At 43.9% G+C, this 13,640-nt stretch overlaps 1 protein-coding gene across 3 annotated transcripts in view; it reads right to left on the bottom strand.

Moving 5' to 3' along the window:
• EIF2B3 (eukaryotic translation initiation factor 2B subunit gamma) overlaps positions 1–13,640 on the bottom strand; it is a 163,985-nt gene that overhangs the window by 19,479 nt on the left and 130,866 nt on the right. For all 3 annotated transcript variants that reach the window (XM_089894250.1, XM_022575555.2, XM_089894245.1), the window contains exons 8-10: positions 12,926–13,116; positions 11,030–11,107; positions 10,321–10,469 (exon numbers count right to left, since the gene is read on the bottom strand). In XM_089894250.1, coding sequence (XP_089750376.1) covers positions 10,321–10,469; positions 11,030–11,107; positions 12,926–13,116 — 418 coding nt within the window. The remainder of the gene's footprint in view (positions 1–10,320; positions 10,470–11,029; positions 11,108–12,925; positions 13,117–13,640) is intronic.

The following is a 13,640-nucleotide window of genomic DNA, read 5'->3' as shown; positions in this document are numbered from 1 at the left end:
TCTATGTATCCTTCTGCAACTTGCTTTTTTCCCCTTCAACATCATATTTGTGAGATATATCCAGGTTAATTCATGTAATGAGATACAATACTTGAAGAAACATCTCACTTTCTTCCTGTCTCTGGTCACTCTTGCTCTTGGGTCCTCTAGATTAAAATGTACTGGCTCCAGTGAGCAGGCTGAACATTTCTTCCTTTTAGTTCTATGTGCCTCCCTTTACTATATAAAGGTTTAGTAGTGAAAAATGTCTTCCTCCTCAGAAATCTAATTATATTCCCTAAGCAGAGGCAAAGAAAAAGGGCTCAGAGGGAATAAAAGTAAAGATGTAACAATATTATTTTTTTAAATTTATTATTATTATTTTTGGCCGTGCTACGCGTGGCTTGTGGGATCTTAGTTACCCGACCAGGGATTGAACCCAGGCCCACGGCAGTGGAAGTGTGGAGTCCTAACCACTGGACAGCCAGGGAATTCCCAAGATGTAACAATCTTAAAAGAAATAAGTTATAGTAGTCTAAGAAGATGGGCTTAGTGCAAATGGTTACAAGTAGGGAATGAATCAAAAGTCTGAAGGAGTCCCTTAAGTCCAGGGGATCTTGCCAAAGTTTTATAATTTGGTTTTTTTAAAAGTATGACTGGGGCTTCCCTGGTGGCGCAGTGGTTGAGAGTCCACCTGCCGATGCAGGGGACACGGGTTCGTGCCCCGGTCCGGGAGGATCCCACATCCCGCGGAGCGGCTGGGCCCGTGAGCCATGGCCGCTGAGCCTGCACGTCCAGAGCCTGTACTCCGCGACGGGAGAGGCCACAACAGTGAGAGGCCCGCATACCGCAAAAACAAAACAAAACGAAACAAAAGTGTGACTGAAGAAACATGGACAGAATTCTTTGAACAATTATGATCTTTTTTCAACTCTAACTGCCACAGACTTAATTTTATGTTTAAGGGAGTTCACTTTTATACTCAGCCTACCCATTTGTCAGTATTTTGTTTCATTACTTATTGGCTATATTATGTCTTTGAGTAGAGTTTTCCAGAGGGTTCATTGGTGACAAATCTCCTGAGCCTTGGAGTATTTCTGATGATTTTGTATTTCAACCATATAGGATTCTTAGGTCACAACTGTTTTCCTTCCAAATTTTCTAAATGTTGTTTCATTGTCTTCTGGCCTTAAATGTTGTCACAGAAAAGTATGAGGCCAGCCTGCTTTTCTCCCTTCTATGTGCCTTGATGTTTTTTTCCTTCAGTTCTATGTGCCTTGAGATTTTGCAAAAGTGGTGTTTGCCATTTCTCCTTTAGATCGTCCATGCCCCTGTTCCTTATGCTGGTCAAATCTTGGTGCTCTTTTTGGATCTGACCTAAATTTCATTGCGTCTGGCAGATATTCTTTAGTCTGTGTATGGGTACTTGGCAGTTATCTAGTTTTATTACAGATGAAGCTTCCTCTTCTGGTTTTGTTTGTTTTCATTTTGGTGAGTTTGAAGGAGTAAAGCACTTACTTCATGACTTTTTCTAGAAGTTGACAGGGCTCTTTTGACAGATAGTCAGTTACAGTAGGAGGGCTTAAATTAGGGATCTCTATTTTTCATTCAGTAAATACTTACAAGGTATCTAGTATATAAAAAGTACAGTATTGGGGGGACTTCCCTGGTGGTCCAGTGGTAAAGAATCCGCCTTCCAATGCAGGGGACACAGGTTCGATCCCTGGTCGGGGAACTAAGATCCCACATGTCGTGGGGCAACTAGGCCCGCATGCTGCAACTACTGAGCTCACGTGCCTCAATGAGAGAGCCCACGTGCCGCAAACTACAGAGCCCACATGCCCTGAAGCCCACACGCCACAATTAGAGAGAGAAAACCTGCACTCCACAACTAGAGAGGCCTGCACGCCGCCGCAACTAGAAAGAGGCCCGCGCGTCGAGGCAATGACAGATCCTGTGTGCTGCAACTAAGACCCGATGCAGCCAAAAAAAAAAATACAGTACTGGGAGTTAAGGGATACAAAGACATATGAGGAGTATTTCTGTATTCAAGGAATTTACAGCCTAGTTGAGGAAAAAAGAAAGATGCAGTGTCACATGAGCATAAGTAAAGTGATGGGCGCACAGGGAACAGAGAGGTGGGAGAGATAATTTCTGGCTAGGAAAATTCAAGAAAACTGCATGAAGCAGTTAGAATACATGTGGGACCTTGGAAGATGGGTAGGATTTCTACAGGTAAAGATCTCTAAAGAGAGGCAATTCAGGCACAGTGAATGTCAGGGATAAAGGGGAGTGGAAAAGTAAGGGGCTCAGTGGGTAGGGCAGTGAGTTGAGTGTCAGTAAAGAGGACACTCAGGGTAACAATGAGAAGCAGCAATACTGTATCTTGTTTGGCTTTGAGGGCTGCACTTGCTGCCTGTAGAAAGCATGGAAAATCCAGGTGAAATCCTGGTTCCCCAGCCTGCCTGCATGTGAAGGTGCTACCCTAGACTGCTGCTTGGGTCATTCACCTTGGACTAGGAGGAAATGCAGGAGATGTTAATCAGGACCAGAGGACCAAAGATGCAGAACACAGGATTGACACTGAAGCCTCAACAATGAAGTTTTCACTTCACTTTTGATTGCTGAACATCAGCTGTCATATAAATTGGAAATGGTAGAAAATCAGAAAGACAGGCAGGAGGCTTCTCTGCATAGTCTTGCCTACACCTTCCCCAAGGTGGTCCTATTAGTATCCTTTAAGCCCTGAGGACCTTGGGCAGGTGTCCAAGCCACTATCCAGAAAGTCTTAGCAGCTCACCAATGCTGGCAGAAACAAGCAGGCTAAGAATATGAGAAACTCCTTTCTAGACAAATTCATGCTCCTACTGTGCCATTTAGTCCAGATGTAATAGCATGAGGATAATCAAGTCTCACATGACTGCAATTTAATCACCTTTCCTAAATTTACTATAAGTAATTAAAACTAAACGACCCGGGGCTTCCCTGGTGGTGCGGTGGTTAAGAATCTGCCTGCCAATGCAGGAGACACGGGTTCAAGCCCTGGTCCGGGAAGATCCCACATGCTGCGGAGCAACTAAGCCCACAACTTAGTTGCCACAACTAAGCAAGCCACAACTACTGAGCCTGTGTGCCACAACTACTGAAGCCCACACGCCTAGAGTCCGTGCTCCCAACAAGAGAAGCCACCACAACGAGAAGCCTGTGCACCACAATGAAGAGTAGCCCCCGCTCTTCGCAACCAAAGGAAAGCCCACATGCAGCAATGAAGACCCAACGCAGCCAAAAATAAAATTAAAAAAAAAATTAAAAAACAAAACAAAACTAAACTAAATGACCCAAAAATAATGGGAAAAATTTCATATGGGATGCAAGATGTCTCATCTTATCACCAGAAGCTAACTTGCAGGGTTGGGTAGTCTCTAATGGCCTTCCTAGTCATTAGTCCCATGTGGGCTGCCTATAGCTTCAGCTAAACTTTTTTAGTTGGAAAAATAGTAGCAGCCACCATCTAAACCTCTACTGTTTCCCCAGCTAGAAATCTTCTTAGGCTATTCAAGATTATACCTCCCCCCAAACAGCAACTGACTCTGGGATATTATGCTAGGTCTTTCTATGAACTTCTCTCATAGAAATAAGCTGGAGTTCCTTACAGAGCCTTAGTTTCCTTACCAAGTCTGTTCATGTCAATTCAGGACACTAACAGTGGGCTTTAGAGAGCTGCTCCTTTGTCTGCCCACCCACAGGAGGGGAGGGAGGGGTTACCAATTAGAGCAAACAAGAAAGTTATGGCACTGTCTCCCTTGGAAGGTCTGAGGCAAGAGGAGACAGAGTGGAAGTTACAAAGCCTCATGAGCTACTCTAGAACCAGGTGATCAAATGGATAAAGGCAAGTGTAGTTCTGGTTTTTAAGAGAATGGTGACATCTCTCAGTCTTATGTAGGAATCTGGAATGGGATATGGAGTAGCACAGGAACAATAAGAAAAAAGTCTGGATTGCCAAGATTTATTCATTGTAGAAATGCAGAAATTGAGCTGGATGATTTCTAAGGCCCCATCTCATTCTAACATTCCAGGACCCAGTGTTGGAGCTAGATCATGAGAAACATGAGAAACTCTGAAGTTGAAACTTGATTCTAAAACTAAATCAAGAAGAAATAGATAACTCAAACAGACCAATCACTAGAAATGAAATAGAATCTATAATAAAAAAAAGCTCCCTACAAACAAAAGTCCAGGACCAGATGGCTTCACTGGGGAATTCTACCAAATGTACAAAGTAGAACTTAAACTGATCCTTCTCAACTTCTTCCAAAAGACTGAAACTTTATTCTAAAGGTAATGGGGATTCTTCAAAAGTTTTTGAATAGAACATGGATATGATCAGAGATATTCTTTAGGACGACAACACTGGCAACATGTCATCTCTGTGAGGCGAGATAAAGTAATGAAGAAGATGATAACAGCTAACATTCTTTGTGCCAAGCACTAGTCTCAGTGCTTTATGTCTATTAACTCACTTAGTATTCCCAATAAACCTATGAGGCAACCCAGTTTTTACCCCATTTTATAATGAGAAAATCGGGCTCAAAGAGGTAAATCCAATCCCCTAAGTGACTAGTAAGTGACAGACCCAGGATTCCGTCTGGCCGTCTGACCCCAAAGCTCATGCTCTCATCCATAGGACCAATGCTGGAAGGGTGGATTTGGAAGAGAAAGAAAAATGGAGACAGGAAAATAAGTTAGAGAACACAGTGATTCAGGAAGAGGTCTCTGGGTCTGACCTCTTTTCCGAACCTCTACTCACAAACTGGCTACCAGCTACCTCCACACACCTGGATGTCCTACAGGTACTTCCAATCCCATGTGCCCCGCACAAGCCTTATCTCCTCACAAATCTGCTCCTCTCTCTCCCTTCCTCATCTCAGTGAGTACAGCACCATCTACCCTGTTTTCCCAACTAGAAACCTGGGCTTCACCGACCAACTGTCCTCTCCCTTGCCCCTTACATTCCTTCCTTGCTCGTTCCTTGTCAGTCACCTTAGATTCCTTTATTTATGTCTACAATTACTGATGTTCTCCAAGGTTTTGTCTTGGTTTCTTTTCTTTCAATGCCACACACTGTTCCTGGGTGGTCTCAGCTGTATCCACGGATTCGGTTACCACCCCCATGCCCACCGCCCCCAATCTGTACTTCAAGCACAGGCTTCTTTCCCGAACTCCAGTCCTATACAGCAAGTGCTGCATGTGCCACGAGCTCAACTTGTCACAGATGGAATGTGTCATTTCTCTGCTTCCCACCCTGCAAATCTTGCTCCTTCTCCACTGATTTCTGTCTTAGAGACTGGCACACCAGAAACCTTATTGCTCCAGCAAGAAATCTAAGAATTTTCCTTAATTTCTCTCTCTTTCACCTCACATATCCAGGCAGTCATCATGCTTTATAGTTTTTACCACCCTGTTACTTCTCTCCATCTCCACTGCTATTGCGTTAGTTAAGGACCTCTTCCATTTTACCAGGATTATTTCAGTAGTCTTCCTGCCTCCATATTTACCCTCTACAGATCATCCTTCTCACCACAGCCAAAATGATCTTCATAAAATGGGAATTTAATCATGTTATTCCTTTTCTTTAAACTCTTAAATTACCACTACCCATTAAACTCCTTAGAGGATAGTCCATGATTTGGCTTTTGTCTATTTATATGGCCTTGTCTCCTGTCATATCCATTTCTTTCTGAATTCTATATTGTGGTCATTATGAATCATTTACCATTCTTTCACATAACAAATATTTATTGAGTTCCCGTAGGCCTTCAGGATATAACAGTGAAACGGAAAGATAAGGTACTTACCATTCTCAAACTAACATCTTGTGATAGACAGGTAAACAACATAAGGCCAGACAGTGATAATGTTATAATGAAGAAAATAAGATGTAACAGGGAGTGCTGGGACAGGTTACTTCTGAGAGGATAGTCAGCAGAGCCTCTTTTTAAGTGGTGAAATCTGAGCTAACAACAAAATGAGGAGCGGTTTCTGAAATAAGATATGCTCTCTCACACTTTATATTCTTGATGTATCTAGAACATTCCTTTCTCCAGCCTGGGGGGGCTCTACTCATTTTTCAAGATTCAGTTCAAGAGTCATTTCCTTAATTAAGTCTTCTCTGACCCTTTCCTCTTCTGTGGCCATACAGATTTCTATCAGAGCACTTGTAACTTCTTGTTGCGTATAGTTTATGAGTTCCTTGAGGGAAGAGATTGAGCCTTATGTAGTTTTCTGTCTTCAGTTGCCTACTACATTCTTCAGCATAGAGTGAGTCCTGAAGTGTCTGATGAAAGGGTGGAATCACTTGAGGCAGGTTTCTATTATCAGTGCTGTGCTGGAGCCAGCTCGTCCTGCTTGGGAGAGCTGACTGGTAGCGTCTCTTCCCAACTCGGTGTTCACTGATATCACTGGTCATAGGGGAAACTTTGTATCATGGGAATTGGAAAATGCTACAAATCAGGCCACTTATTTTTTCCTTTGGAGAACTGGTTGTTAACAATTTATCAGCACACCATTGGTAGCAGTGTACCAGAAAAATTTCTGGCTTTTTTTTTTTTTTTTTTTTTGCAATTAAAGTTATACATGCATGAAGTTTAAAGCAAATTGTTCTGGCGGTTTTATTATGAATAATAGTAGTCCCCTGTTTCCTCAACTCATTTCCTTCTTCCCAGAGACAACTCTTTGACTTCTTTTTGCTGAGTATTTCAGTATTTACTTCCATGTCTATAGATAATAACATGCTTATATTACATCTTAATTTTTCAGTTTTAAGCATTGTCAATAGACTTCCCACAATGGAAGATGAGGATTTAGCTTTCCTTTCTCCCCACCACTGCTCCCTTTTTCCCTTCCTACCCTTCATCCTTTCAATATAGCTATAGCATAATTTTGGTCAATGCTCAGTGTTTATTATGACTGTGTTAATTCTATTTCATAGTTGAGCCACATAGCAAACTCTGATGCCTTCTCCTTTTTTGTACAACTTTTTTAAAAACAGAGTTAATAACTGTTTTGTTTTTGTTAGTGTTCTATGTTATTACTAATTCAAACCTTTTAGCCAGTTGTCTAAATTTTTCAAGATGTTTATATATATCTGGCATTTTATCAGTTTCATCTTCCTAAATAAGTGTTTCCTGGATTCCACTCTGGACTAACTGCTCCCTTTATGCTTCATGAATAGCAGTCACCCTTGGATCTGCCTTCACCGTCACCCCATGTATTCTTTTTGCCTTATTCTGAGTTGGATCTCTTGTTTCTCATCTATCTCCTTTTGGTTTACTTTTCATTTTGGTGGGATACACCTTTTCATGTCTGAAAATGTCTTTACTGTCACACTTCATTAACACTTACCTTGAGTACGGAATTCTAGGGTGATTAATTTTCCTTCAGAATTTTGAAGGCATTGTTCTATTACCTTCTAGTTTTCATTGTTGCTACTGGTAAGTCCAAAGCCATTCCGGTTCCTGATTAGTTGTATATGATCTATTATTTTCTCTTTGTAAGTTGGTAGCATGCTTTGTCTCTGACGCTCTGAAGTTTCACAATGATGTGGGTTTATTTTTACCATTGGGCTGGACACTTAGTGGGCCCTTTCATTCTGTAAATTCGTATCTTTCAGTTCTGGGACATTTTCTTTTTTTTTTTTTAATTTTATTTATTATTTTTGGCTGCATTGGGTCTCCATTGCTGCGTGTGGGCTTTCTCTGTTGCGGCGGGTGGGGGCTACTCTTTGTTGCAGTGCGTGGGCTCCTCATTGCGGTGGCTTCTCTAGTTGTGGACCACGGGCTCTAGGTGCACAGGCTTCAGTAGTTGTGGCATGTGGTTTCAGTAGCTGTGGCTCACAGGTTCTAGAATGCAGGTTCAGTAGCTGTGGTGCACAGGCTTAGTTGCTCCACGGCATGTGGGATCTTCCCAGACCAGGGCTCGCACCTGTGTCCTCTGCGTTGGCAGGCAGATTCTTAACCACTGCGCCACAGGGAAGCCCTGGGATATTTTCTTATATTATTTCTTAAACAATTTCCTTCTCTGATTTCTCAGCTCTCTTTTTATGGAACTCGTATTCAGATGTTAGACATCCTGGACTAGTCCTCTAATTTTCTATAATTTCTCTTCTATGTTCCATCTCTTTATCTTTCTGTTCTACTTTTTGTGAAATTTCAAATTTACCTTCCAATTCTTTTATTGAGGTTTTCCTTTTTGTTATCATATATATATATATATATTTTTTTGTGGTACGGGGCCTCTCACTGTTGTGGCCTCTCCCGTTGCGGAGCACAGGCTCCGGACGTGCAGGCTCAGCGGCCATGGCTCACGGGCCCAGCCGCTCCGTGGCATGTGGGATCCTCCCGGACTGGGGTACGAACCCGTGTCCCCTCCATCGGCAGGCAGACACTCAACCACTGCGCCACCAGGGAAGCCCTGTTATCATATTTTAAATTTCCTAGAGTTTGTTTTTTGTTCTTTGAAATGACAGGTTGTTTGAAAGCATCTTTCTCTCCCTGCAGAGTCTCTCTTTTTAAGTTGCTTTTTTCTATCTGTTTGATTTGGTCTCTATCTTTCATGATAGAGGCTTTCCTTAGATCTCTGGTAATCTTTGATTATCTCTTCATATTTAGGAAAGGATTCTAAAACAGCACACGAATGGAATTTGCCATCCATAATTTTCACTATAGGGTGATTTGACTGGGCTGTTAGAAATCTCTCATGTAAATAAATTCAGGTTCTTCTTCTTGGGCTGGTCAAATTCACCAGAAAAGATTCTTTCAAACTCCTGACAGAAGGCTATAGGCCTCTTTGCCAGGGTTCTTCTGGGAGTCGTCAGGAAGTAGGCTTAGGGGAGGACAGGTCTTGGTGGCCAATATCCCCAACGGTCTCCAACTTTCTTGGTTTTTTATTATGGTACTTTTCATTTCCACCCTTGTCTACTGTCTTCCATCAGCCACTCTTCCTAAAGAGCAAAGGCTTAACCTTTAGTTCTATCCCTATGTACTGCCTCTCCCCAAAATGCTTCGCTTAATCCCTCAAGGGCAGCTGTGAGAGGTAGTTCAGCTTTTACTGGCCTCAGTCTTCCCCTATCCTTCTCTCCTATCAGTTCCCAGACAGCGAAATCAACAGACGTCAGAGCTAGAATCTATCTCAGGCTGATCTAGCCTAGCGGTGGTTTTTTTTGGCTGTGCTGCACAGCTTGTAGGATCTTAGTTCCCTGACCAGGGATCGAACCTGGGCCCCGGGGAGCAAAAGCACAGAGTCCTAACCACTGGACCACCAGGGAATTCCCTAGCCTAGTGGTTTTTTTTTTTTTTTTTTTAGCGGTACATGGGCCTCTCCCGTTGCGGAGCATAGGCTCCGGACGCACAGGCTCAGTGGCCATGGCTCACGGGCCCAGCCACTCCATGGCATGTGGGATATTTCCGGACTGGGGCACGAACCCGTGTCCCCTGCATCGGCAGGCGGACTCTCAACCACTGACTGCACCACTAGGGAAGGCCCCTAGCCTAGTAGTTTTTAAAATTTGTTTTATAGATCAGTTTTCACATTCTATAGGAAGGATAAGTGCCCCTTCCCCACTGTATTCCAAACAACTGTGCTTTTATCAGTTTTAAATAATGAGTTTCTGCTTAAGATTTATCTTAAGAAAAAGTTTCCTTTCTAAAAAGTCTGAAAACCATTGGTAATATCTTTCCTCTCTTCCACCACTAATGTTTGCATTTTATACAAGGAAAAAACCTGAGGTCCATACAGAGGAAGAATCTTATTAAGCATCATTCAAGTCTTACTCCAAGTTCAGGCTGTTCATAAACTAAGATTTTAGGGCATTCTAAAGCGTCTTAAAATGGGGAAAGATTCTCTATAACTTGTAACAGAGAAGCTCTCCCTCAAAAATGGAAAGTGTCTTATATATCCATTCCTCCTAGGCCTCTGCTTTCTTCAGGGCTGCTGTGGGATACTGAGATAGGGGAAGGTGACCCTTAGACAGTGGTACAGTGTCATTCCAGTCCTGCCAGTGGCTCACTACTGTGGCCATCCCATCAAGTAGAATATCAAAGCAAGAGAAGGCTGCTTCTCCCAGGACTACAATTGTCGTAAGTATGAGAAGACTGATGGAAATGCTTTCAGAGACCATATTAAATATTATGGAGCCAAAACCAAGGCCTAGGCACTATTCCTTCTTTCATCCTTTCCCCTTTCTTCCTCTCCCCAAGCTGACTCCTTTCCTAGGCTGGACTGGCCTCCAAAGCCTCCCAGAGATACCAGGGGCCTTGCCTCAAGTGGATACAAGGGGCAACATACCCTTCCTCCACGGTAACTGAGTTCATGAGAAGGCAACTGGTGACAGTCACTCTATCTCTTATGACACAGGATGAACCAATGACTGAGTGCTTAATGGATGACTTCTCTCCAATCTGTGTATCTGGCCCAATGAGGCTGTCAACTCCAACCTGCAAAAGGCAAATATAAATATAAAAACTTGTCCACCCATCTCAACCAACTGCAAACCAACCCTCCAGATCCCTTGAGCTGGGTCTAATGGGATCTTTCCCAAAGACACTTTAGCAAGAGGGATCATCATCAGTATTTCTCAGGGCCACAAGGTCATATAATATCTCTGAGACCAACTCAAACTTACACACTCATGCACTTGTGTATATAGACGTGCTCTCCTGAAGACAGTGCTCAAATCAGGGTAAGAAGAGGGATAGAGATGGAAAGCTCCTGTGTCTGAGTCCAAAGACTATATAACGGACCTTCCTTAGAGGGTCTGTGTGGCTGGGCTCAGCACCTGTCCAGGCAATCTTCCTGAGTGCCTGGGCTGGAAGGTAAGATTTTATAACCAGAACTCAGTTTGGGATTTCCCTGGGGCCAATGAGGTTCAGGGAGTGACCTGAGGAGAAGCTGGGAGAAGCTGGTTTGGGGAGAAGCCCCAAACCAGCTTCTCAAGAACAAGCCTCAGTATACCCAGACACTGTCCCATAACTGCCCTGTCCAAGCTAGCACTTACCAGGTGTTTGCTGACAATCTGGGCTGATGAATGGACCAGTGATTCTTCCGGACAGATAACAGGTAGCAATTTGGACACCTTGAGGAAAGAGGTTTGGTCACGAAAGACAGACCAGAAAACACCTGAAAGCACCTTAAGTAGAGCCCTGTGTCCAGCAGAGATGTGGGGAGCTTGCAGCCACAGCCTCCTGTCTGGATGAGGCAGGCTGATGCATTTCCCCTAGGACAGGGATTGTTTGCACAGCAGCTTCTAGATAATCTTATCCTCAGTTTCCTAGCTGAGAGTCTCCTCCCTGAAAGTAATGCCACCTCCCTCAGCTGGGAGGCTGTGAGACAAGCCTTTGAGATACCCAGGCAGCACTTGGGAGAGGAGGCCTAAAGAGAGCAAGAAGCTTCCTGAGGCCTGACCACAGTCATCCTAGGTTCCCGCTCACCTCCTGGACTACACTGGCCATGCATGAGGTGAGGACGGGAGTAATGTTAGACAACTCCACAATCAGGACAGACCCTGAGAAGGCATCCATGTTCTTCACCAGGCAAAATAAAATGCTGAAGGGGAAATTCACACTATTCTCTTTCCAGTGTGAGAAAACTGAAAACGTTATGGGTATGGAGTGTTTTTATCTCTGGACCCATTAGGAAGGCACAGATAGTGTGTCTATCTGTGATTCTCCAGCATGGGCAGAATGCTGGCCGGAGCACTGTGTGTGGTAGTCACACTAGCTGAGGGAGGCCTTGCTAGACTGGCTACAATGGAGATGTGAAGGCTAATCCCTCAGTCCCTATCCCTGGGATCTCCTCTATTACACTTCAGCCAAGGCCAGTCAGGCCTGTCTGATGCACAGCCCCTGCTGACACTTCAGAGGATACTCCTCTGGCCTCAGGCTATCCGTGGACTTGCTTTCAGACCAGTCGGACAGACTCTAGTCATAGAATTGAAGAAAGAGAACTAAAAGTCAAATTAAGGAAGCTTTCTATATCTTTAACCCTAAATTGGGGCTAACTTTACCCAGGACTGCCCTGAGCAAACATGGGACTAGTTGTGATTTCTCATAAACTCTCTAGCTTGGATTCCCTTGGATTTAACCAATCCAGGTTGAGGCCAGATTGAGGTCTGGGGCTGGGACCTTATCTACCACATGGTGTGGGTCCTGAAGATTCTTGAGTCAGGTTTTCTTCAGGGATTCAATCCCAATCCCAGTGTTCCCTTCCTCCTGTGCCTGCTACACAATAAAGAGCTCCTGCACATGCTCGGCCTCTTCACTGTCCCCCTTCTTCACCCCTTGCCTTAATTAAAACCTGGCCTGCCTTTAGGGCACTGCTTCCCCTTAAATAGAAGCTACTCATTCTTCATATCTCACAAACCTCAGGATTAAAAGGGTGGATTGGCAAGACTCCTCATGCTCTAATGCTGTTTTCCAGACACTTCTCTCTCATGGGCATTCCTTCCTTGATGCTTTGCCATCTGGCTACTCTATACTCTGCTCCTTTGCCTCCTTAAGAAAGCTTCCTCTGTGTGCCTATGTTTACATCATCACAGTAATGATTACACAGTATTTATCTGCTTGTTTATGAAGTGCTGTAGATATCCCCATGCCGAGCAGAACAGGAGAAAGCTGTTCAACCCACAGGCCAGAAGTTAAGCCTTCTTGGAGATCTTGGCCTTTCTTTGGAGCCACAGAGGCTCTGCCTCTATGGACCAGACCCCTCACTTCCCCTTTTGCTGTACTTGGGTACCCCAATGGTTTCTCCTGACATGCCAGGTCTTGTTCAACCTTTGGAATGAGAGGGATTCTGAACAAGTCACTGTGTATCTAATGAAGAAATAAGACAAAAGGCTCAGTCTGTTCCTGGGACAGGAACTCCCACGATTTCTCTTCTGAACCCATCCTCTCACCTGTCTGTTGGCTTCCATGTAGAGTCCTAGGGTGCTCACTCGAGAGCAGAGCCCCTCTTTCATGATGTGGACGTAACAGCGCACCTGTGACCTGGACAAATCTTCCCAGCTGTCTCCTCGACAGGCATTCCAGCAGGCATCATAGGGAGCAAAGGTCAGCGTATTGGCTTCTTTTATAAAACTGTAAATATCTTCAGAACGAATACCCAAACCGAGCAAGTACATGCGAGACATGACAGAGAGGATACAGAATCAGTCAAGTTTTGAAAGAGGGTACAGCTCAAACCTCTTCCCCCGCAATGCACCCATGCCGCATGGACCCTGGGGAAATCCCACTAAAACCTGAAAGCCTAAGTCAAATTAAAAGAGGCAATGTGCTTCCTGCACATTTGAAATACTGTATGATATAAAAATGCTTAAAAAGAGGTCCTATAAGCAAGTTTGACTGACAAGCAAGCACTACTAGGGAAAATAAAATAGATGACTCTTGTACACCATGGGGTAGCAGAAGCAACTGTCCAGGCTTTAGTGACCAGCCATGTTGGCTTTGTGCTGCTAGCCTCCATTATCATATCAGATAGTTGTGCTATGAGAGAAATAGCACAGGACTTGGGCCTCAGTTTTTCAACTCGTACAACAATCATTTGAAATCTTTTATTTTATGGTAAGAAAACTGGGGCTCAGAAGACTAAATAACCTGCCTTAGGTCGTAGAG

The sequence above is a fragment of the Delphinapterus leucas genome, chromosome 1 (assembly GCF_059928025.1).
Source record: "Delphinapterus leucas isolate spDelLeu-1000000601 "Yukka" chromosome 1, BTC_Dleu_Yukka2, whole genome shotgun sequence".
Taxonomy (NCBI): Eukaryota; Metazoa; Chordata; class Mammalia; order Artiodactyla; family Monodontidae; genus Delphinapterus; species Delphinapterus leucas.
The sequence above is the reverse complement of the archived record's forward strand: the minus strand, read 5'-3'. Positions and strand labels throughout refer to the sequence as shown.